Source organism: Haemorhous mexicanus, chromosome 15, assembly GCF_027477595.1.
Source record: "Haemorhous mexicanus isolate bHaeMex1 chromosome 15, bHaeMex1.pri, whole genome shotgun sequence".
In the NCBI taxonomy this organism is placed as follows: domain Eukaryota; kingdom Metazoa; phylum Chordata; class Aves; order Passeriformes; family Fringillidae; genus Haemorhous; species Haemorhous mexicanus.
In genome coordinates this window covers 14,072,996-14,098,468 of record NC_082355.1, presented here as the reverse complement: position 1 = coordinate 14,098,468, position 25,473 = coordinate 14,072,996, and the positions used below count along the sequence as shown (strand labels likewise).

The following is a 25,473-nucleotide window of genomic DNA, read 5'->3' as shown; positions in this document are numbered from 1 at the left end:
GGGGGCATCTGAGATGAGTGATATTTCACCTCTACAGCTGTGGTTTGCAACTAACAACCCTATGATTCACCTGAATGCTAATAAAAACAGTAGGAAAACCCACATGAGATGCAGGTACCAATAAGGTCAGTGCCTTCCAGGGAACATTTTGACAAAGCCCCCACAGACATTCCAGAAAGCCAGCAAGAGCAGTGAGTCCCAGCTGTGCCCTTAGTGGGAAAAGTCTTGTGGGCATCACATCCTGCTCTTGCTCCATGCACATGGGAACTGCATCCCTGCATGTGCACATGCATCAGGCAGTTCAAGGTGCTTCCTCAAACATCCCAAAGTCCCCCCATGCTGGCTGAGGGGTGTCACTGACTGAGAGGAGGGGAACTTTCCTCCTACCCCAGAGGGCTCCACTTCCCCCTGCCAGGGCAGCACCCACAGCTGACCAGCACCTCCACAACAAACAGCTCTCTGTGAGCTTCCTTTCAGCTGCTTCTCTTATGGTAAGCATGGGTCATGTTGATAATCAAATTCAACCTGCTCATAGTTTTTTCAGAAGTATTAAGAAACCTGAGATTGAGAACTTTAGCCATTGAATTACAAAGGTCATAACCAGCAGCATTGCAGCTGATTTTTGGCAAAGCTGAGTCATTGGCTTAACCTGGAGAGAGATCTGATGTCTACCTTTGCACAGATGCTTCGTACACCCCGCTGTCTCCAGCAACAGATTCATCAGACACTGCAGCTGACACACCTGCCACCTTCAGTGCTGTCCCTCCAGCTGTGTTTATACCTAGCAGGAAAGCACAGAGGAAAACCAAAAGCAGGTGTTAATGAAAACAAACTGTCTGGATAAGCAGCAGCTTTCCTTCTTATCCTCCCCTTGAATTGCATTTTTTTTCCCCTGCCAGGTATTGTTAAGCAACAGCACATTTCTGAAGAGTCAGGGGACACAGGTAGGGCAGGCTGAGCACAAAGGTGGCCTTGAAGTGAGGGAATGTGCCAAACTGCCCTGAAGAACAAAAAGTCCCAGGAAAACAGGAGGAATAGATTGTGTAGTGGAGGTGAGAGAGGGTTTCATTGCACAGTGCGTGCCCCTTTACTCCCTGGGCCCTGCAGCAGTGTGAGGGCTGAGATTACACCCAGGTGTGTTACAGCTGCTTGCCCTGGCACCTCTCTGGGCACAAGTCCTTGCAGGAGATGCCAGGAGAGGCTTCCAAAGCCCTGGAAAGGCAGAGAGGTACCCATGACATGATGAGCAAAGTTCAGAAGCAGCAGGACTTCTAAGTTCTAGTGAACTTATAAGTATGGACCAATAAACCAGCTCCTACTGCAAGGCACCCTTAGGCAGGCAGCAATCATTCTGCTCCCAGCCACCCAGAGAGCAGGGGCTGGGCAAGCACTGCTGAGCTGGCTCTGGCCAGGTTTGCATCATGTGGAGCTGCATATCCCACCTGGAGAGCTCATACCAAGAGGGGAACAGCAAAAAAAACCACCACCTAAATCCAAATGTTTGTGTACACAGGACAAAAGACAGGTTCAGAAAGACCAAAAGCTGAACATGGAGAGAAAGAGATTTATAGGATTCAAAAGAGCAGTCATATGCAGGAATACAAGGAAAAGGAGATAGGGAAGAGAAACCAACGAAGGTGAAGCAAGTTTTGCACAGAGGTGTTATCTCACATAGACTTCTTGTGCTTCAAAACAAGGAAAGATTCTCCCTGGAAACCTGAAAATTCTGCATCTTTCAACATTTCAGTGGAAAGGAGCTGCAGCCAAGAGTCTGGAGAACTCCATCTGCCAATGTGGCTAACAAGTGTTGGGCCGTACCCAGCTCTTGGCTCTGATCCTCAGGGATGTGGGAGACCTGCTCCAAGAGTGAGGAGGTGCCATGTGTCACCCTGGGAGCAGCTGGAACCCCACTGCAGCAGAGCAGTACACTCCTCTCCAACAGCCTTTTGTTTTTCAGAAGTGGTCCTTCTTTCCCACAGACTTAAACAAGCCCATGCCCCCAAGCCAATATACGGTTCCAATGCATATTTTCTTTATTACAAAGCAAGTTTAGGTTCTGGTTGGTTTTCTGGGGTTCGAGTTTGTTTTTTCAGATTTTTTTTTTTTGATGTTGTTTTCTTCACAGTCTCACAAAGCCACTTAAATAATTAAATCCAGCTTTGAATAAACTGTTGGAGAAGTGTGCAAGGCTTATGGAATACCATAAGGACTTGTAAGGACATAAGGACTTGGAAGCCAACAGTAGAGGGTGCTACAGGTAACCCCAATCCTTTGAGACACCTGTGCCATTTTGGGCCCATTTATCCATGGATTTTTGGACACCAAAAAATGGCATTTCTCATCTTGGTACTCCCATGGAGCCACTGGACAGAAATAGAAAGTCCAGACCTTTTCCCCATACATCAATCCACATGAATAGAAGTTAGCACCTGTAACACAATGTATAAGTCATTAACTGAAACAAATGGCTCCATTTGACACTGGCATTCCCAGTTTAATCCATCCTCCCTCCTGCCACCTGCCAAGGCCAGGATCCTGCAGGGCTGTGGATCATAGGCTGTGCTAGATAGAGGTACATGGGCAGGGTCAAAACTTCTTTCCTCAGTTCTCCTTCATATCTCCTAGTCCATGGTTTTAATAGGAAAATCACTTCTTCCCCACTGGCTGGCTTCCTAAATCTGATTCTTGGAGTTTTACACACCAAATGCTGCTCTGGGAATCCCTTTACATCCCTTACAGGACTGGCTCCCTGGGAAAGGCACTGCAGGTTGGCCTCCACACACCAAACTGTTCTTTCTCCCTCAGTTCCCAATGCCATGGAGTCATTCCAACACAGAAAGCCTCATTCCTGACCACCTCCCCCAGCACCTCAGGGCCAAGGGGTGAATGCAGAAGTGCACAACAGTGAAGTGAGCTCTGTACAGCAGAGTGCTACAGTGTAAAGCAGAATAAAGATGAATAGTTCTCTGACAACAATTCCAGCCACCCCTTTCCTTACTGGTTCTGCAAAAGACTCAGAAAGCTCAGCCTTTTCATGCAGCTAATTAACAAAAGATTTGGACTTTCAGCTTTTAGCCTTAAACCTCTGAAGAGATATTACACTAATAAGAAAGTTTATGGAAGAGTTCAGAACTGACTCAACTCTCCTTCATTTTTCCAAGCAGGTAGATAACACTGCCTGAGGTGTTTCATGGTGTTTTGCACTCATATCAAGAATTTGAAGTTTGCTCTTCTCTTTCTGCAGCGGCCCTTGAAGAGCCATGCCATGCACTGTCCTCACATCCAAGCCATTTAATCAGAGAATGCTGGGCTCTGCCAGATTCCACGTTTTGCTATTGGATTCCCTTAAATCGCTCAGGTGTTCTCCAGATGAGAAAGGCAACCTTATTTCAGTTTCAAAGCTAGAGGAGGTTCTGCTCTAGCAGAAGGCAGCAGCAAAGCCCTCAGCCATAGAGCTCAGCTCTGCTTCCAGGACATGTGAGCGTGCTTTGCCCAGGACTGACCACCCCAGAGTCAGCCCCTGCATTTTGGGTTACACTGAGCCCCCACCCCCAAAATGCCTGAGGAGTAGAATCTCATCCCGTTATTGCCCTGAAATAAACTACTTAGGGTGATTATTTTGTCTGCTGACTGGCTAACAGCAGTAATCACTTAATCTGCTTAACACCTGAGCTTTCACTTTAACAGCCTTGGCAAATCTTGAAGAGCTAAAAAGGTTAAAACTAATCAGCGTCCAGTTCTAATAAGAATAATTAGTGTTTCCTACTCAAATGCATAGGAAACTTGCTTGTAGGAAAATGGTAGCTCAAAGGGAGGACTTGCACTTGTGTTTTTTATTGTGTTTTAAATAGTGTCAGCCTTCTTAATGCAGAAGGTGGTGATAACATGGTACTGGTTCCCTTTTTTCACACAGGCTGTTCAATAATCCCACAAAAAGCAGAAACAAACTGTGCTGCTGGTTCACAGGACTGTAGCTTGCAAGTTTATATTGCCTTTAAAGCTATTCCTCACTGCAGCTACAAATCCAGTCCTTTCACTCATTGGATTTAACCCAACAACAGTCACAAGGGCCTCATACAGGCCCTAGCAGTGTGCCCTGGCTGTGCCAACTGCTTTAACCCATCCATTCCGAAAAAGGATGAACCCTTCCCACCCACCAACAAGCCATATGCATATATGAGAACATCCACTATCTCTAAATATCTTATTTTATCATGCTTACAATCTAAACACGTTTTTGTTGCTAAGAGACCAAAACAGCAGAATTCAAGCACAGCCTTGACATGTCTGCTCAGCTGAAATTAATAAATTCATTGCCACTGATTTACTGGGAACCAGAGCAGGATTTTATGCATACCGAGGTGGTGGGGAAGGATTATTATCACTATAATTTGTTAACTATTAAGCTAAATGACTTTTCCAGCCCTCCTCAAAAGCTTGGTCAAAAACTTTGCATCAATATGGCACTGTGTGTCTCCCAGACCCAAAACAATACATGACATTCTGAATAGTTTAGTGCCAAATCAAACCAGGAATCCCACCATGACCATCTATATTTGCACATGAAATCCCTGTGATTTGTGTGCACGCACATCTGTGTACAATAAAAACACACCTAAATCAGTCTCCTGCAAGACTCATTAAATCACTATTTTTGTGTACAAATTAAAATACCAACCCTCCCTCCCAAACAAGACAGAACACAGAGCTGAAAACATTTTTCAACATAAAGATAACAAGATGACAGACAGCTTCTGAAACACTTGCTTCTCAATGCTTTATGAACTACATTAAATATAAATGCATGCAGTGCATGCTAATCTTTTCTTACCATACCTTGACCTAGATGTTTATCTCCTGCTCGAGGCTCTTCCAGTCTACAGTTGCCACTCCCAGTGTTTAGGGTGAGTTCTGACAGATTTGCACTTATCTCTGCATCATCAAAATCCATATGGCTTGAAAAGGCATCACCAGTTAGGAGTGGGTCTATCACCAGTGGAGAGCAAGGTGGGGATGGAGAAGAGAGAGATGACCTTGGGGACAGTGATGTCATGGATTTGGGAGTACCAGACAAGGACCTCAGAGCCTGCATGCGACTCGTGGCATCTGCTTTTTGAGTTTTTGCTACTTCATTCTCATGAATAGTGGTGATACAGCCTGATGGCCTAAACCCAGTGGCTCCTTCTAAGAGCAAGTCAAGCTTGTTTTGGTATTCTGAGTCCAACTGCTCCAACTGCTCCAGGTGCTCATAGTAGAGATCAGTGAAACTGGCTGAGGTGGACGAATCCTGGCTGGAGGTGGCAAGAGATCCTCTGCTAGATGCAAGAGAACCAGGGCTGCTGCTCGAGGAGAGGGAAAGCATGCTGGTGGAGAGACTGAAAGAAACAAGTCAGAAAACCACGACACTGTATCTTCTGATTTCTCACAAAAACACTGCAGTGTCACCACATCTCTCAGCCCACAGGGTGTTGCTTTGTTAGCTCAGGCCACACGCATTAGTCCCCAGAGCAACCCAGAACCACAGTCCGCACAGCAGGAACAGTTGGTCACTGCTCAGTGAAACAGTATCCATCATACACACTTTTCTACTCACCATATCAGACTCCTGAGAGTCCTTGTTTAGTCGAAACAACTCTAATGAACAGTTTCAAACCAATTAAAATTAGTGCTATCCCCCTCCTCCCACACCTCGCTGGAAAGTATCTATGGCTCCTGTTAATCTCCAAAGCAGACTGCAAAAACCAGCAAGGCCCATGCAAGAAGATGAAGTTATTGCAATGAACTGTCTGACCATATGGAAATTTCCTTCCATTTCCCTCAATCTTGGACCTGCAGCCAGAAGGCAATATCACAGCTGCCTGGAACTGGCCCTCAGAGATCACAACAGCCAGCAGTTCCCAGAAAGCTGGCAGGATTTATCCATGTGAAAGACTGCTACATGGAATCCAGGGCCAAGAGAGCAAGGGAAAAAGCTGGGGCTGGGCTGTGAAATCAATTCACACGCCTTATTTATCCCTAGAGTTCTAGGTTCAGAACATAACTGACAACAAAATTAATTTTAAGCAGGTGCTGAATAGAAGTCTGTTCAGATGAGAAAGTCCAGACACCACAGCACAGTTTTCTGCTCAAGAGACCCAGCAAGTATTCCAGTGGTGACTACAACATGTACCATCTCTAGAAATTCCATTTAAATCAAGACTCCTGCTCTGCATATTGAAGACCTTGGTCATTATTGACCCTCACTTCAGATAGGGATTAGCTATTGAAAAAATTCTGAATATGTATAAGTTGCCCCACTGAAAAACAGTGAGATATTAATAAACCTAATAATCCCTTATTTATTATTTATAGGGTAAAAGCTGGAAGCTACATTTGTATAATTATGTCCATGACCTTATGAGAAAAAGGCAAGTATGCTGTATTTAGTATAATTTTGGCAGAAAATGTCTTCTGACAGATGTGCACTGTAGCACATTTGCTCAAAAAAGCTTCTGATAGATGTTTTTGCATATTGGCAGTATATACACATCTGTTGAAGCCTAATGAATTTACAGCTTTTCAGTGTACTTTACTATGAAAATTGAGGGATTTTCAATTAGTCTTTTCCCTGTCAAAAAACTGGGCTCAATTTCCTTTTGTCCATGCCCTTGAATGCCAGACATTTTGCATTATGGGGTTAATAACAAACACTTATTCTTATGAAGGAGCATGCCAAGAACACTGGGCACACGGTTAGGAAGAAATTAGTTTCACATGCTTCTTGGTCACCTCATAAGATCCCTAATCAGCTAGGTGAAATGAAAATATGATGCATTTCCACTGCATAAAAGCCTCACAGATAGCTATTCTCCATGCTGGCTTATTTACATGTCAGTCTTGCACTATGATTTCTTTCCAGTCTTTTCGGTGTCATCTTCACAAAATGAAACAGAATCCAAGTGGAGCAGAAGCTACAAACAAAGTAAATTCAGTACACACTGGTAGGAAAAAACCTCAACCAAACAAAAACCCCACAAACTTTCTTGCTATCAGAATGATAAAAATATACTTTTAGCAAAATGATTTGGCCTTAGTGCCTGCAGTCATGCATTAATCCGGAAATAGCAATCCTGTGTTCTTCCAAAAGTAAAGCCTGAACTAGAAGCCATTCTTTGCACCATATGAACCACAACAGATTTGGGAATATCTCTATATATTGTCCACAGTGCAAGCCATAGCACAGTTGGAATTAGAGAAATATAATCATGCATCCATTAATGTGTAGTTGCATTAGTGAGATTCACTCCACTTGCTGTCAAGCTGTCTTAAACATACTTTATTCATGTAATACTTCAGTAATTCAAACTTTAGTGAATAAATCTCAGCTCTCTCTGGTCACCTGAATATTACTGAAAGAGAAGGGACTGTGCAAACTCCTGCTGTGAGACAGAGGCACCACCAGGAGGTTGAAAACCCCCCTCTAAACTGACCTATGATCCCAAGGCTTCTCCTTCCCCTGACTACACAGAGGCCTGAGGTCACTCCTGGGACTGAAAGGCCTTTCAGCCCTCAGCTGGGAGCTGGAACTGTTAGCAGAGAAAGGCAGTGGCACCATGTGCAGCAAAAGCAACCCCAGCTGCTGGGAAGGGTCACCTACCTCTTGAGCTGGGTGTGCAGCATGGCCACCAACCGCGTGGTTTCCTCCAGCTCTCGGACAAGCTGATTTCTTTTGCTGTTCAACTTCAATCTAAGAGAAGATCAAAGAAGGAGATGAGCTAAATCAGCATTTACTATTTTAAATAAGGAGTAAAGGAAAAATCTACCTTTAGGCTGTGAAATCCTACAAAAGTTGATAGGAATACCCAGGACGGAATGTGGTCAAGATCTGTAAGTTTTTACCAACTTTAGAAACTTTTAAAATGCAGAACTCAGTCCTGAAAACATTCACAACAAGACAAAATAATTACAGCTGGTACCATAGAAGTTAGTATTTCTAGGATGAGGCCTCAAAAGAGCTGGGCAGATTTTACTCACTATACACTATTGCATTCCTGTAGTTCCTGTGCTAATAAAAGTATAAATGTCTTAATTTCCTTCCACTAAAGTCTATGGATGATTAAGGGTGATTTGATTTAGTTATTAACCATCTCATTACAGCTTTACATTATTGTCTTTAGCAGCATCTCAGCTTTATTTCCCACCTGAACTGGTTTGAGACAAACACATGTGCACATGGGTGCTCACACCCTAACTGAACAGGCCTCTGGACACAAAATTCTTCCCCATACAGGGGCTATGTCTTTGGCACTCTAGAATGTGATCAAATTCCCAAAAATCCCAAATGAAGGGGTTCACCTTAGGGCAACACCAGAGCCATTTGTCAAACCACAGATATTTTGGGCAGGCAAAAGTCTCATGGTCAAGACATTGACTTTTTTTCCAGCATGGTAAAAACGTGAAAAGCCAATGCAGAAAATTAGTGTCAGCTGGACAATGACCATGTAGAAGAAATGAAAATATGGAGCCAAAGAGGGAGTGAATGCAGTGTGCCTATTCCAGATATGTTCAAGAGACTGCAGCTACCAGAACCACTGCTGAGCCACCCTCATTAATGCATCCAGACTGTAAAACACCTGTAGGCAATGCCTCATGCAGTATTCATCCCCACTGTACATTCCCCAGAGATCTCCCCCTGCAACACAGGTAAAATTAGGGAAGAAAGTTGGCATTTTTTTCAGCTAGTTTAGATTCACAGGATATTCCCTGCAAGCCCCACAGCCCTGTCAAATACCAGATCCTACAGGAATCACATACAAGGATGCTCAGAACAAACAGCAAATTTAAGAAATTTAAAATTCCATCTGCTGACATTTACCAAGGCCCAGACTGCACAGCAAGTGTAGAAGCTGCTGCGAGGTGCTGGCTGCATACAGAAATGTTACACTACACCAACACTACACTGGGCTATTTTGAGCACTCTTTACATTCCCATAAAGGATCCACTGTAGAAACAGCAACCTTTCCCCAGTGGCACAGTAAGCCTTGCAGATGAGTTGTTTGGGAGATGAGTTCAAAAGCTCTCTGAGCAGAGTGTCCTGGGAATGTGAGGGCACTGCTGTGGGCACTCAGCCAGGGGATGCTGGTGCTTGCCCCCAGTTACCTCTTGTCCAAAAAGGCCCTGCCCTGTGCCCACTAACATACCTCTCAGTGAGAGCTTTGCTCTGAGTGTCTCTAGCAGCCTGAAGGTCTTCCTCCAGGCGCCTCCTCTCTGTCTCCAGTCTCTCCACCTCTCCTCGAGTCCATTTTCTGGGGCTGATAAATCGCATTTCTTTCAAGAGCTCCTCCTTCTCATTAATCAGGATCAGACGGTCCCGCTCAGAGTCCAGCACGCCAGGCCAGGCCTCGCTGTCAAGCTTAGCCAGCTGGATTTTCAGGTTTGCTATTCTGCAGGGGAAAAAAAAATGCAGTTATTCCCTGAGGAGTGCTTGACCTCCTGCTCCAGACACACAGAGGTGCACCATGACCAGCCACATCTTCCAGAGCCCTGAGGAAGGCTCTCATCCTGGAGCTCTCAGCTCCAGGACAAGGACCCTCATGTCCCCCTGACCAGAATGGTGCCAAGTGCTGGGATGTGGACAGGAAGAATGGGATTTTAACTCACATTTGTTCACAATGGAAAATGAAGTTTCTGGCTAATATGCAGTGTCCACAAGTCAGGGTATAATACAACAAAAATTCTGAATGTCAGAAAAGGTGATCAGATATACTATAGGTGTTTCATATGCATTACAGCTCTGACTTCAGAGTAGTTTGTGTGGAGGGTATGATGTGATAAATACCTACTCTTTAATCATTTTTATGGAAATAACTGCGTTCTCCCCATGCACGATTCAGATAAAGATCAGTGGTTAGTCAAAAGCTTAGAAACTCTTTTTTGTCTTTGCAATGAGGAAGTGAATCATATCTCCATGCTGCTACTGCAGGAATCCACCTGTTGATTCAACAGTAAGCACTCTGCACACATTAAGGAGCTACTTCTGGTGCAACCTGCACCTGAGGATGTGAGGAGCTGGAGAGGCAATGTGATCCTACCAAAATCCAGAGCTGCTTATCTGCACCAGAATCAAAGCCTATTTTCATTACAGGTATCATTCCAGATTTCAGGTGAAAGCCTGTATCACCAGTCCTTCAGCACCACATCACAGCTCAGGGAGGATGATAATGACTAAAAGCAACAGCAGTACAGATGTAAAATTTAGCAAGAGCTAAATCTGATTGACAGACTAGGAGAGCACAGCTTGTAGCAGGTAAGGAGGCTGCTCACTCCAAGTATCTGCCTGTTCCCAATTTCCCAAATATCTGACCTGCTCAGCTAGGTCCACAAATGATCAGCTTTGCAATGCAGCACAGAGAGAAGCAGAAAACCAGCAGCAGGCCAGGATACAGAACCAAGGGCAGTAATGCCAATTTTCCCAAAGGAAGCTGCCTCCTTTGCACTCACTAACCTGCAACTCCTCAAGACTTGACAGGCTGATATGGTAGTTTGATGAGAAACAACAGAACAGATAAATCTGAATTAGAATTATGAAGTATCTGTGTTTCTGAACTCACACAATTCAAAAAATCAAGTGGGAAGCAGGGAATGGGAAGGACAGAATGGGCTGGGATGAAAAAAAAATTGAAAAACGCAGAAGGCAAACAAGAAGAAAAAAGTACTTTGTAAGATATTTGCAAAAAAAATTCACCTGATGGAACATCAGAGAGGCAAGGCATATGTGCCCCTTCATGTGATGAACTCAGATCAATCTCTCACTTGGGTTTATCAAATACATAAGAAATGGAAGTGACATGTAAAATGAATGTCCAATATGCTTCTCTCTTTGAAAAGGGCTTTGTGATCTGGTGACAGACTTACTGGACTTAAATCAGGCACAGCAAATAGTTCAGGTACTGATGTGAAATCATCTCTCTAGAATTTGGTTTATGCTGCAGAAGTGCAGAGGATGGTGTGTGTTTCCTCCAGCAAATCAGTACACAGGCAGGCACAGAGCAAATTCAGTGCCAACCACCAAAATCAAAGTGCGTTGAGTAAGCAACAAGATGCAGATCTGGGCAGCAGCAGCTACAAGGCTCCTGAGTGGCCTTGAAGAATAAAGCTTTGTCTTCCAAGCTCCAGAGGCCAAGAGGAACCTGAGCCCAAGAGAGCCTGTGAAGGATTAGGCTCACAGACACTGACCTGCCTCCACCACCACAGGAGACAGACATGAGATCACCCTTCTGAAGAGAAGCATCACTTTCTGTAAACCCATTTCCCACAGCAGGTTGCTTACTCTAATAAAGTTCCATAATTGATAGATATTCAGCTCAACTATTTTTAGGTCGTCTTAAGAGCTGTTTTGTTTTTGAGTGCCTGATTAAGTGCAATACTGTGCTCCAACGAAGAATTAAGTGGCATTAATTCATAATCCAAGAATTCCTCAGTGCATTTTGAAGGGATATGAGTCTAAGAGGATTGGCTGGCATAAATCTGATCACTTTTGGCATACATTTGCATGCATATGGCTTTTCCACTGGAATTTGTTCTCTATGCATTTCCGAGTCTAAAAGCTTTGTTAAACTAACCTCCAGTTCTACCTTTGGTACATGATCATTATTTTCCTCCTTCTCAGTTAAAATGAGGTTTATTATTCTATTTTTCCAATAAAAACCAGCACCATCACAAAAGAAACACGTTGCAGAAGGTCTGCACTTGGCTGAACACTCCAGCCCTTCAGCATTCACTGCCTGAGTCTGTCTGAATCAGTGCTGAGCCAGGCTGGGCTTGCAATGCTGGCCTCAGGTCCCACCACCTTTCTGAATGGCCACCAGACTGAATATACAGAACAGGAAGCTCAAGTTTTATTTAATTGTTCTCCTTCTACCTAGAAAAGGCAGTGAGATGATTTATTCATTGTCATAACAAGTCTCTTTTTTGTTAGTTAGGGAAAGTTAGTACTTTCTATTATTATACAACACAGGCATAGCACATAACATTTTTAGTGTCTCCAGAGATTGTTCAGAGCACATGCATCTCCACAGGAGCATAAGATGTGTATCTGCAACCAGTAATTAACAATCCTGTACCAGATAAGCTTCTGTTCTTGAGGAAAAAAAACACAAACTAAGTTGAAGGTGTGGTTTAAAAACTGACCAGTCAAATACCCACCATTGTTGTAATGTTGCTTAATGTGACATTAAAGTATTTCATTTTAGGAGATTAAAAAAAACCACACTTCTAAAATCCCTGAGCTACCACCAGTCACACAGAACCCAAGCTGAAAGTTTAACTGCTGAAGAAATCAGAACGGTGCAGGGTGCAAGTGCTACACAACTGAGGTACTGCTATGTGTCTGAAGTTGTACAACATAATTTAATTGTATCTCTGATTACATTTATGCTGCAGCAGCTATCTCCTTGCTGAGATGTAGCAATGACAACCTTTTTGACATTATGCCATTCTCAATTTTGAAAAGAATTAAATCAAAGATTTGTCACTGTAGCTGCCCTCTGTCTTTTTTTGGGATTTATAATACCTGCTCTAGGGGTCAGTTATCTGCCTGAGCTGTGACAGGAAAGGAATTAGTGGTGGGGAAGGGAACTGGGTCCTGGCAGTTCTGGTGTGGTCAAGTTCAGTCAGATTTTCACCCACAGCTGAGCTTTAGTCGGGTCCACAGCAATGGTGCAAACAGTGTCTGCCAGAGCCTGCTTCCTAAAGCACCAGCCCCTTACAGATCTAGTAGTGCTAAACTAATTCATATGAGGACCAACTTGATTTCAAACCTTAAGTTTTAGCTTTCCAGATACTGCAGAGCTAATAAAACACATGTACATCCATCACTTGGCTCCTTCACAGTTCGTGCGTGGGCAAAGTACTCAGTCTTCTATTGTGTTTTTGGAACATTTTAATGCTGCTGTGGGGACAGGAAACACTTCAAACATCACAAGGAAGAATTTTCACAGGAACAGAAGGTTCCTTGTGAGTCACTACATCCATAGTATTGTTCCAGCTTTAAACCAGTTGAGGTATTTGTTTCTGCAGCTCCTACTAAACACTGTGCCAAAACCATGGTACTTTGATAGCTGGAGATCTTTCCATTTTAGCATCAACTATTCATGTCCATTTAGAGTCATCTTTCCTCATGAAAATGTTTTTTAAACTTTGAGAAAAAACTATAGATAACCTAAGACAAACATGGGGTATGAGCAGCAAGTATTCTTTAACTGCAAGGTGTGTTGCATGCCCCTCATCACCACTTCAAATGAACCAGAGTGCTGTCTTTATAAAGTTCTCTCTCTTCATAAAGAGCATATTAAAAAAGCAGGCTTGTCATTATTCACTTGCCCCTCCTTGGAAAAGATACAGGATAAAGGAAGAGTATTCCTCTTCAATCTGAATGTGTAAAGTCAGTGTGAATTAAACTGAAGGCTTCAGCAAAGCTTAAAAGTAAAAGGCAATTTAACATGCCAAATTAACCACTGCATCTGGAATGGTATTTTTAATGTTGCTTTTAAAAGTCACTGAATCATTTGAATGTCAAGCTGGTTTGGCAAATCTTGGACTGGCAAAATAAACAGTTCTGATAAAATTGCTCCACCCAAGATTGTGTCAGAAGCAGTTGGGCACACAGTTTTTGACAACTGCCACAGACACAGATCAAATTTTATGCCACTAAGAAGCATGGCCTACTGGCCACTCCAGTACACCAAAATGAGAGCATTATGAGTAACCTCAGCCTTAAGGTTCTTACTTCTAACCAGAGGCTGGAGAAAAAGCCTTCTCTTTGCATATATCCCAAGCACAGATTGTACCATGCATCTGAACTTTGTTATTCTGGAGTTGCAAAGTCCCTCTAGAGCAGTTAAAAGTGAAGAAAGTCACCACCAGCAGTAGTTACATCACTGAAGAAAGACTAGGTCAGCCAAAGTCTAAGTAATAATTCTTGGTGGTTTTTCATTTAACTATGCAGTTGTGTTAGCTATTATCTATTAAAAAGTAAATCCTGGAAAGCTTTTGCTTAAATTGGCCTGTTAAGTAGATAGAGTATTTTTTAATCTATTCTTCATTCATTTGAGATCAGAGGGCAAAGGTGAAAACTTACATTCTTACAGATAAGCTCTGGAATTGCAGCATTGACCATATTTTGATGCAAGGTGTTAACACAATATACATTTCTCCTTATCACACTTAGGCACGCAAGCATTCATTCATTTCAAACAAGGTAAGGAGATGCCTTGCAGTACAGTCTCCTTATTAGGAATGGGGAAGCACTGGCAACAGGTAGCAGAACCACTTATGTCCCCATAGGTGTGGCCAGACTGAATTCTTTATGCATTAGTCATGCCTTAGTAATTTCTAGGATGGTTATTTATTTCTTGAAAGATAACACTGGTCCAAAAAGCCTATTGTCTCACTGGCTCAAAAATGACCACATTTACTCAGCAGCAACGCTGGGTTTCAGTCTGGCGGTACCTCTTGTAGTGAAACTTCTCCTCAGAATGAGCTGTGTGACAACCAAAGAGGGCAGTGGGCCAAAGAATTACCTTCTCTTTGCCTCTTCATACTGCAGCCGCAGTCGCACCTTCTCGGCCAGCTGGTTACTGCTGCTGCCCACAAACTGAGACAAAAACACCACATCAGCAACTTAGCAACCACTCCTCCTTTGATATTCCCTTGACAGTCTTACAAGTGACACTTGATCTTAGTCATTTCCTAGTTAAACCAATCATAACACAGGAACATGATGCACTTAAATACATTTTTCATTATTTCTTCAAATACTTAAACCCCAACAAGATTCAAAGGTCCTTTCTGGCCTAGAAAGAAGAGAAAATCCACCACATCTGTCTTGGGCTTCTGTTTCTATGAACACACAAATACCTTTGCAATCCTTCATCTTAAATGCTCTTTGCATCCTTTAGTGCTGCAGTGCATTTTGGTTTGGATGACATCTTGCTTTGGCTGTGAAGTCCTAAAGACAAGGGACACCCCACCATGCCCAAATCTGCAGATCTTTACTAACATGTGTGGCCCTGACTGCAAGTGGCTGCAAACCTCTAAGTAAAGGCTCACAGGAGAGGCTCTGTGCTGTCCTGTGAGAAATAAGATGTACCCCCAGCACCGATCTAGTCCTTACCAAGGCTGGACCAACCTGACACTTCTGATCTCCTTGCATGTGTGGGACTGAAGGTTTATGAGCACTACAACTTTGGTGGCATCAAAATAGTGGCACATAAGCTGTTGTTGTCACTTGTAACCCAGAGAAAGCCAAACACTCTTAGGGGAAGAGTCCTCATTGGAGCTTAGCCCAATGCTGCTCAATGTTTCCTGTCTCATTGCTATAAAGAGCTAAAGGAGTGTTTGTATCACAAGAAGCTATACCTACAGACAGAATCAAACTTCCTTCCCTTTTATTGCTACCTGGGTTGCTCTGAAAGAGACAGTGTGGGGAAATACCAGGTTGCCCTCAGTGATACATTAACACTGCACACAAAGTCACACTGCAGTTTAAACCAGGAGAAGCTATGATTTCACAAAAACTTGTCCATGCTTGGAAACTCATGGTGAGGTAGCTCTACACACAGCTCAGAGGAATGTCTCCATGTGCACAAGGCTTCTCACACATTACTCACATTTCCTGAAACATCTGTCTGGGAGCTGACATCCAGGTACTGCCGGGGTAGCAGAGGGCTGGAGCTTTCCACAGACATGCTGCTGGCCCACAGGTCTGACTGGGATCCTCTGTCATTCACAAAGCTGTCTTTTAACCTGGCTAAGCTCTAAAACCACAAAAAAAATCATGAGGTGAGCTCATTTCTGCCCAAAGCACATCAGCAGCTACAGTAACTTCAGCCTAACCCCATGACTCAGATCTGACCATGACTGCTGTGCCCACTCAGACTCTGCAAACTTGAGGTCAGGCACGGCTGGACTGCATTTTTTACTTCTCATTTCCACTGTCTGAAGAACTACAGAGGCTGTGGTCCAACCACAACACAAAACTAGTTTAATAAAAACCTCAATTACGTATCTGAAATACAAAATACTTAAATTACTTCTCAGAAATTCAATCTTCTAGCAATGGTGACACAAAATACTATAAAGTCATCTTGTTTCAATACCTGAATGAGGTCTTGTTTTTCCTTCTCCCCTGATGTGATGGCCTTCTTGAGAGCTTTCATTTCACTTAAAATGGCTTGTGCCTCATCAAGTTTGTAGCCACCTTGAGTGTCAGACATTTTCATGTCAATTCTGTATAGAAATTTAAAAAAACAGTAAGGTAACACTTAATAACATCCCATTAATTGAATTATCCAAGATGCATGTGTCCTGACAGGGATTTTTAACAAAAAACCACTCCAAACTATAACAAGGATAGCAGAAGGAACAAAATATCCCACTCCCCACTGCCTAAGTTACTCAGCAGTACATTTAGCTAGAACTCTGATTTCAGCAATATCATCATCTCTTTGACTCCTTAGGACAAAGGTGCATACAAATGCCCAAAACAGTGTGTTAGGGCAGCCTGCTACTAGCTGCCTTGTTCCTAACCTAGAGAGGATCAGCTTAGCCATCTATGAGAATTACCTTATTTTCAGTCATGATTTCAAAAACCAGGCACAGACTCACATGCACAGATGCATCTGCTTGCACACTTTAATTAGAAGCCACTTCATCCTTCCCTTTCCTTGAAGGAATTCTACCAGGGTTGACCCTTATAATAAATATTTATCTGAAAGATGCCAGATGTTTAATCACACAAAGGCAAGTACCTGAAACTTTTCCTCCCCTTGCACTCCACCTCCATTTTTACCTCAGTGCTCTAAATCAATGGCTCTTAATGGGCTTTAGTGTCATCCATACTGAGCAGTACTGAGTAAAACAGAGTATCAGTTAACTGATGAGATCCTGGTTCAAAACCTTTTTGCCATGAAGCCAGTTCTAATGTGGTCAATCCCATACAGGCACTGATTTGAGAGAACTCCCCCATGGCTGTGTACTGCTTTCAGCCTAAAGATATCATCAGCAGCATATTTCAGCTTGTTATTAGGCAGCTATTTATAAATGTAGTGGGGGATGCATTGCAAGGCAGAGATGTTCTGAAAAAAACATCTTGAAAACATACTTACTTCTTCAGGGTTTGAAATCCATGCTCTTTGTACTGGAGCTCTTGCTTCATGTGAGCTACTTCTCTCTTGAGTTTATTAACCTGCAGCAAGGTGTCACATTTTTAGAATGCTATTTTATATGAGTATTTAGGCACAATGCTACCTATTCAGTTCAAAACTTATTCAGTATAGACAGTACTCTAAACGAACTTTCCAGGCAATTAGTTCATCTCAAGAGCAGGAAACAGTCCTGACTGCCTCCTCATCAGGACTTTATCACTGGCCTGGGCTTTGTCCAGTAGCTGCTATCACACCTCTTAACAAGGGGCTCAAGGGAAGTTCCAGCCATGTAAGTGGAAAAATTGAGAAAAATTCAAAAAAAAGAGAGCAATGAAACACATGTCAACTTTGCTCAGAAATGTTTAAAACCTTCCCAGTCATTATTCCCAGCATCAGGACAGGTGTTACCCTGCAGCACCTGAAGCCACCCTCCAAGCTCCCCAGAGAAAAGGCCCCACTGCACGAGTAACACAGTAGGATGATAATCCATATTGTAAATGCTCTGACCCTACAGCTTGCTGTTTTATATTCCTCCACAGAGGCCACACTGACCTACTTTACTTTAGTCCTTTCTTCCTCCCAAACTGAGCTCTGCATGAGAGCACACCCTCCCCTGCTGACAGCCTGCACTAAGCCCTGCACAGAACAGCTGCCAGTCCCTGGGGAGGACCCCAGCTCTCCAGCACTGCAGGAGTCAACATGCAGCTCCACATCCCACAGCCATCCTGCACTGCCAGCTGCCAAGCCAGGCTACTCTAAGGGGATAAAAAAAACCTGTTTTAAATTCCTAAGACTGCAACATTAGAAAATTGTGAGAAACAACCTCATAAATGGCAACACTACCTCTCCCAACTCCTTTGGCAGAACCTTTCAGTATTTGCCATGAGGTCTGGAAATACCTGAACATTACTCATGGCAAGCAAAGGTGCATTTGTACTACTCACCCTGGATTTTGTAGTAGCAATCTCTGCTTTGAGGATCTCGGGGTCATACTTGGAACTTGACGAGGAGCCAGAAAGCACTGGAACAAATACAGAGCCAGGTCAGCAGCTCTGCCTTCCTCCCTACACTTTTACCAGCCCCACCACAGACTGAGATCCCCCATCACTCCTGCACACCCAGACCTCCACACATTGGGTCTGTTACCCAATTTCCACTGCTCAAAGACAGGGCAAGGCAACAGTGCAGTCAAGTACTCCACAAAAAGTGCAGACTGAAGGGGCCAAAGCATGTCCTGCATCTCCAAAGTCTGGATTTGTTCCAGGTTAACACACTTAACTCAAACTCCCAAACACATTCACTCCATTCAGTGGTGTGGCTTCCTGCATTTCCAAAGGCATTTAACAGAACTGAAGGGACGGGCATTGCAGGAAGGTTTACTTAATTTCTTTTTTTTCAGACTTCCTCATTGAGCAAACAATCCACTGAATGTTTAGAAACAAAGAAAAGCAAAGAATGAGAAGAAACTGAAAAATGTGATGCAAGCCTTCTCACAGCCTTGAGGACATGACCAACCATACAATGTGTCACACCAGATTAAATCAATGTCCCATTAAGAGCAGAACTCTCTTCACAGCAGCAGTTAAACCATTCTGCCTCAGAAGGTACAGAAGCTCCCCAATGTGCAATGTTGTTAGAGGTAGCTGTAGGCAAGGGAGATATTCTGATCCTTGCAGCCATCAGTTTATGCCCTATAAAACATGGGAAAGCATTTCCAGTTATTTCTGTTTGGTTGTATTTTTCAAGACAGATCCCATCTCGCCCATATAACTCATGCTCTCAGTGCATTGCTCTGGGTAGAATACTCCTAAGAAAAGAGCAAACCCAGTTCTTCAGAGATGAGGGACAGCATCCTTGTCAAACAAGAATCCTTCAGTTGGCAGAAAACTACTTAAAAAATGTTAACACCAGGCACAGGATTAGCCAGTGGAATTCTCCACCATCACATATAACTCACAAGAGCAAAACAGGGGGAGGTTCTTGGCTGGTAAGGACACAGAAAATCTGCAATACTGAGGATTATAACAAAAATTCTGGAATACATGCAGGAAATAAATCCTCTTCTGGATATTTTCCAGCTCCTAACTAGTACAGTAAGGAGGAAATAAATACAGCATTCTATGAAGATTTCTGCACCAAATCTTGAAGTGACATTGGTATTGATGTGTTGTGACACAGAATATGGAGCACAAACTGCTGTTCTGCACACACAGAGAGGCAATCCAGCAGTGGTGACTTGGAACATGGCATAAAATACAGACCCTCAGCTCCCCTAGACCATCACTCAACTACCTGGGATATAAAACTACAAAAGGGCCTGGGAATACTATCCAAGATGGACCTTCTTGCCATGTTTCTGTACTTTAAACAGGGGAATCAAGGAAAATACCATGTAAGTTAACTTTTTCACACTGAGCCAAACACCACAATTGTAGCATTTGTTGAAGCCCGTGCAGAAAATCTGCACATTGACTGCAGTGACTGAGCCACACACAGGAGTGTTTCACATCAGCCTTTACCAAACAGGTGCTGGGCAGACACCACGGCTGAAACAAACTGATCAAACATGAAGAGTTCCATGGCACACCAGTGCTCCATCCAAGGACCAGCTTCACGCCTTTTACTGTCCTACAGGGTGTACAGCTGAGGGAAGAGCTGGTTCAGAGCTCACTAGGTACTCACAGCTGGTCTGGGAGCCCAGTTTGTGCTCCCAAACATCGTGCAGCTGCCGATACTCCTGCTGGGCCAGCTCAAGCCTCTGCTGTTTCACTTGGTAGATCTCCTTCTGGGCAGCAATGGCCTCCTGGGCCAGGACAAGGTAATCCTTCAGCATGTGCTCCTGCTCCCGCCTCCATTGCACCCGAGGGTCCTCTATCTGAGTCGTTTCTTGGAGACAAAACAGTAGAAAGCAAGATCAACAGAATGCAGGTTTGTTCTGCTTCTTGGAAAAGCTCCACTCTTTATGACATTTTAAAATAGTCTCTTGCCCCATCCCTGTGATAAAAAAGTTGAATAAAGACATTTTCCTTTTTTCTAAGGAGGTGACTGTTGATCCACACTTAATTCCAATGTGTTCTGCCATGCAGAATAGAATAATTCACAACAAAACTGTCATATAACTCTCCAACTTCTCTGCTGCTTGAAGCTCCCCTGGTTCTGGCATTTACAAACACCCATCCAAGAATTTGCATACACAGTTCTAAAATACTGACATTGACTGTTATCTTTATTGCAACTGCTTTATAACATTACTAACAAAATACCTCTACTATTTGATAAAACTTTCAGAAAATATCACTGCCTCATAACTGCATTATACTGCACCTGACGACATGAAAGCAATTACAAAGTCTGCCCATCCTCTTTGGCTGCCAAGTGCTTTTATTGCAGAGGGAAAAGAAAACCTGCTCACTCAGATTCCAGAGGCAAGTAAAAATAAAGTCTAATTAAATCACAGATTTGTGAAAGCATCTTAAATGACATTATATGAACAGAATCTCAGAGAGGAGTAAACATTTCCTTTAGGGGAAGCAGGCACAGCAGTAAATGACTGAAAGATATAGGAGGTGGAGTTTAGGGTAACATAGGGAATGCAGTAATTACAGCACTTCCATCTCCATTACCCCAACACAACCAATACATTCCAGGTTTCTAATCATGAAAAAGGGGTAAGGTCACAGATATGCAGCTACCCTAACACTAACGAGGTAAATTTATTGTCAGTGTTTGTCCCTGTTCTGTGAAGAAGTGCCCAAAGCATTTTTCATTTCTATTTCAAGGCTATTAGATGTTCTTGTTTGGAGCAAGTTCCAATATTTAGTTGACCAAGTGCTCTGAACTGTCTAAACTAACATGCTTGAATAAGGATGCCTAGTTACCACATAATGAATAATTAATAGAAAGGACTTGCTTGAAACTATCAGTGGGAATCTAATCTGCATATCTTAGGAGCCCCTTTAAATATTTAGTAAAAGCTGCCAGAGTGGAAGGTATGAGCAGCTCTTAAGTGAGTCAGGCATAAGACTAAAACTGCTGTACACAGGATGTGGGGAAGAGAACTTAGACAATATTCTTAGCAGCAGAACTAGAAATAAAGGGTTTACCCAAGGGATGGACACTCAATCCTTCTCACAAGCTGTCCATGATCATGCTGAGGAGAAAATTAATTGGCTACTCCAGCAGTAAGTTGTTTCTAACAATATCTCAAAACCCAAAAGAACACACGGCACTTCAAATTACATGGCAAAACTTGGAGAAGCCACAAAATGCATCAAAAAACCCCAATATAGTTTGGAGAAGCACTTCAACAGGTTTTTTACAGGTCCTGTAAGCAGAAGCAATATTTCAGCTGATAAAATATTAAAGCTAGGCCTGGACCTGAAAAATTGCCCCAAAATAATATGAGAGAAAGGCAGCTGCTTGTACCAGCTGTAGGGGCCCTCATGGACAGCACTGTGGTCTTAGAGGGAGCAAAAGAAAGATCAGGAGGGCACAGAATATGTAAGACTCTGACATCCCCAAGCTCTTGCCTCGATTCTTGCCCCCAAATCCCATTTTCCAGATAACCATTACCCACACCCACAAGAAGTAACCCTTTTCTCCACAGCTTGAACCAGAGGGGGAAAGTCTGCTGTTACCCAGGGAGCTGCCCCCACATTCCCAGACATGCAGCTTCCCTGGACAGTCACCAGCAACTGAGACTTAGGGCTCTCTAATTTCCAGCATAAAAAGTATGTTGGCAAAGTGCCTGTGGCTCTTGAAGTCTGATGCAGGACACTGGCTCATAAGTCTACCTCAATAAAAGTCTTCAAGCCTGGTTATTTCCAGTTTTTCCTTACACTAGCAGCCCATTCTTCCTAGAATCCCAAGAAGGGGGTTAGAAGCTGCTGCAGGAAAATTCCTCTATTAAAAGCAATGAGGAGGAAGACTGCAAAAGCCTCCAATCCTGAACACCTCTGTGAGGTGGTGAGGCACTGCCAGTGCTCCAAGCCCATCCACTATCTGACCCAGGGAATGCTCAGCAGACAGCTCACAGAGAGGATGGACAACACACTGAGGTATTGAAATGCTTTGTGTCCGGATTTATTCTAAATATTCACCTCAGCCTTTTCAGTAATCAAAGCACTAACTGTAACCCCTTGATTGCAGCCCTGAGCTTAGGTTTTCAAACATGTAAAACCAATCAACAAAAGTGTTGGCCAAGGGCTCTCACTGAGCCCAGCTACTGAGAAATGCATAATACATTCAGAAGTGAGATGAAAGAATTATAGAAATGCAGGCTGTTACATCATTTGTTGTCTTGTGAATTCCTAATTTAATGTTGAGCTTGTGATAAATAAATCTGCTTGCTTCATGCTGGAGGAATGTAGGTTTACAATGCTTGCATCAGCATCATTTCTTTGTGCAAATCACACTCCAAAGTTCTTCTAGAGAGGCACACTCAAGGCTATGCATTAATACTTTATTAGGAATATTCTGGGTACTCAATTCGATTTAATTGGATTCATTTTCCCTCAGAGAGGTGGTTACAATTGTTCTCCATCTTGCCTTTAATGGCTCCTGCCTTTAGATTTCATTTAAGTCTATTCTTGGGCTTGTTTCTGATAATTAGTCTCAAATACTTGTGCAGTATGAGCAAGACCCAACATGGCTCCATTCCCTTCCCACCCTCAGCAGTTCCTTCCTGCCAGGGCATCTGCCAGAGACCTTGGAGAGGAAGAAGGTTTTGGACACTCTCCAGAGGATACTTCAACATGAACCACAAAGCTGAGCTGCTTGATTAGGTTAAGGTAAATGGATGTGTCTGCTCTGTTGTGATCTGGATTAGAGCTAGCACAAGAAATATGTCATGAGTTTGTTCCTCTTCTTTTAACTTTTTAGTTGGAATTCTCATTTAAATATTGAGGCCTCTGACATCCCACAGAAGTGGAAGTTTTTAAAAGGCACTGTCACTAAGCAGGTGTCAGCACAGCTGGAAGGCTTCCCTGAATGCTCCTGAATCCTGTGGTGCCTGTGAGTGGCACAGACCAGGGGTAACTGCCCCAGACCTTTGCATATTCCCCTTGTCCCAACTCCAATGTATAAATAAAACCATGTTTGTTTTGTCCCAGCTGCATTCAACCATGCAGGCTGGAAAAGGCCTTTAGGATCACTGAGTCCAACCTCAAACTTAACAATGCTGGAGTTTCTGCTAACTGAAACACTCCAGGGGTCCAACAGGCTTCCATGTCCCACAGCTTCAGGTCAAGGCTATATTCCCAGGCTGTGAAATGAACACCAGACCTGGTCTTATAGACCTGTAGGAGATCCAAATTTGTGCCTTAGTACTTAGCACCTTCTGAAGCAAAGTTTGTCCAGATTTCCTGCAGATTTCCTTTGTGTGATCCTGTAGACCTGCCTACCCTTTCCAATTTTCCAATAAAAAGAAAAATTAACATCCCCTACCTCGCAGAAAAATAGTTCGGATGAGGCCATTTAAAGATACATTTTCCTAAAATCACAGGATTTACATAAGTTCTAAACCAAAATATTTGTGTCACCTTTACATCTGGAAACTTATGATCTTTGTATTGTGGGGGTCAGTTAGAGCTTATAGGAAGAGGCTTTTTTCATTCTGCATTTTAACACCCAAGTGAGGTTGCTAAAGTTTGGAGGGCGCAGTCTCAGGCCAGGTGAAGTTGTGGCAGTTTTGAAAAAGGGAAGGGTGTGAAGATGAAGATATCCAAGGAGGGAAAAAAATACACCAAGGAAAAAAATGCACCAGATTTCCACATTCTTTATATTTTTTTAAAATCGTGTAATTAAAAAAAAAAAAAAAGTTCTCAGTTGAAGTCCTAGAAGTAGATTTAAAAAACCCCACAACTTAAAAGCACTTCAATGCACTTTTGTCTTCTAAAAGTTTCTCTCACTATGAGCTGCAAGCTCCCCTAGAAGGGTTTGGACATGGTTCTGCTGTGAATTTCTGGGCTGCAGCTGAAGCTGTTCTGTAAAGAGAATCAAAGTCACTGATTTATTTTGCTTATTACTTTTCCAGGGGATTTGTTCTAGCATAACCCATTACAGTTATTCTAGTGATGTCTGTAATGATATAACAAATGCTGTATTTTCTTATAATTCAAATCAGCTTACAAAATTGACTCTTTTGGTCTATCAAGCAATCTAGCAAAGGGTGTAAGCAGTGGCTTAGTCTGAGGGCACAGGATAAAGACTGAATCCTGAACAGGACATCCCAAGCTCACTTGAGGGTTTTGTCTCCAGCCAAGGCAGTGTGAGCTCCTGCAGCCAAGGGAGCTCATGCTCATTGAGTTCACCCCTGGCAGGGGAATCAACACAAGACCTTTGCCCTGTTTCTGATGGTCTTGCCACAGGGACAAATTCCAAGCTAAGAACAAACTCCAAATCACTGGTACCCAGCTGGACTCCTCAGCAGAACAAAATCTGACAGAGGTGGGTCCATAGTATTGGCTTGAATGTGGCTGCCAATGTGAAGACTGCAACCCAAAAGGTGTCAAATTCCTGCTCAGAGAGGGAAGTACTTTGTATGATGGAGAAGCACAGGATTTGATTTCATGAGCTGCAGATCTCATTGACACTAAAACATGCTGTTAGCAACTCTGTGGTTTTGTGTTCAGTATACTTTAATAGAGGCCCAAATCACTGTGCAAAACACAGTAGCAGGTCACTTACTGGTGTTGTGGTCTATGTAATAGACTCCGACCTGAGGGTCATAAGCTTCTTCCCATCCTAAGGGCAACTCATCACTGATGCAGTCAGCAAAGGTCAGTGGTTTAGTATACCTGAAATGCAAAATAATATTTAGCACAAATCAAAGAACACTCCCACACGCCTGTTCCAAACAACTGACCAGAAAACAAATGCCACAAGGGCTTCAGTATCAAAACCATAGAGAATTGAAAACCATTTTAAAGCCTTTGTTCCTGTAAAATAATACACCACCAACTCTTCCCTTTCTTCATCTGAAGTTAGAGAAAGATGAATTCATTCTGACAGAGCTCCAGAGGCCTGCCCGGCTCAGCCAGTACTCGCTCAACAAAGGAACATTAAGAACTTTGCCAGAAACAATTCCTGCCTCTCCAGTGAAAGAACAAGACTGTTTGCAGGCAAGTCCTGTACCAAAAATATGTAGACAAGAAGGAGCAAGATGAGAAATGCAATTTGCATAGCATGAATAAGTAAGACTGAACAATCAATAGCAAGTGCTGAGGACTGTGGGACCACTTGTCATGCAACTTCTCTCATTTGCATTGCAATATGCTCTGTTTCATTAAT

At 43.0% G+C, this 25,473-nt stretch overlaps 1 protein-coding gene across 1 annotated transcript in view; it reads right to left on the bottom strand.

Annotated features, from left to right (window-relative positions):
* The window catches only part of WWC1 (WW and C2 domain containing 1), a 66,989-nt gene that overhangs the window by 11,406 nt on the left and 30,110 nt on the right, over positions 1-25,473 (bottom strand). Inside the window, exons 2-12 of the mRNA XM_059859769.1 lie at positions 24,871-24,980; positions 19,867-20,070; positions 18,129-18,205; positions 17,146-17,225; positions 16,138-16,267; positions 15,649-15,795; positions 14,560-14,633; positions 9,181-9,423; positions 7,637-7,726; positions 4,837-5,375; positions 673-781 (exon numbers count right to left, since the gene is read on the bottom strand). Of these exons, the coding sequence (XP_059715752.1) occupies positions 673-781; positions 4,837-5,375; positions 7,637-7,726; positions 9,181-9,423; positions 14,560-14,633; positions 15,649-15,795; positions 16,138-16,267; positions 17,146-17,225; positions 18,129-18,205; positions 19,867-20,070; positions 24,871-24,980 (1,803 nt within the window). The remainder of the gene's footprint in view (positions 1-672; positions 782-4,836; positions 5,376-7,636; positions 7,727-9,180; positions 9,424-14,559; positions 14,634-15,648; positions 15,796-16,137; positions 16,268-17,145; positions 17,226-18,128; positions 18,206-19,866; positions 20,071-24,870; positions 24,981-25,473) is intronic.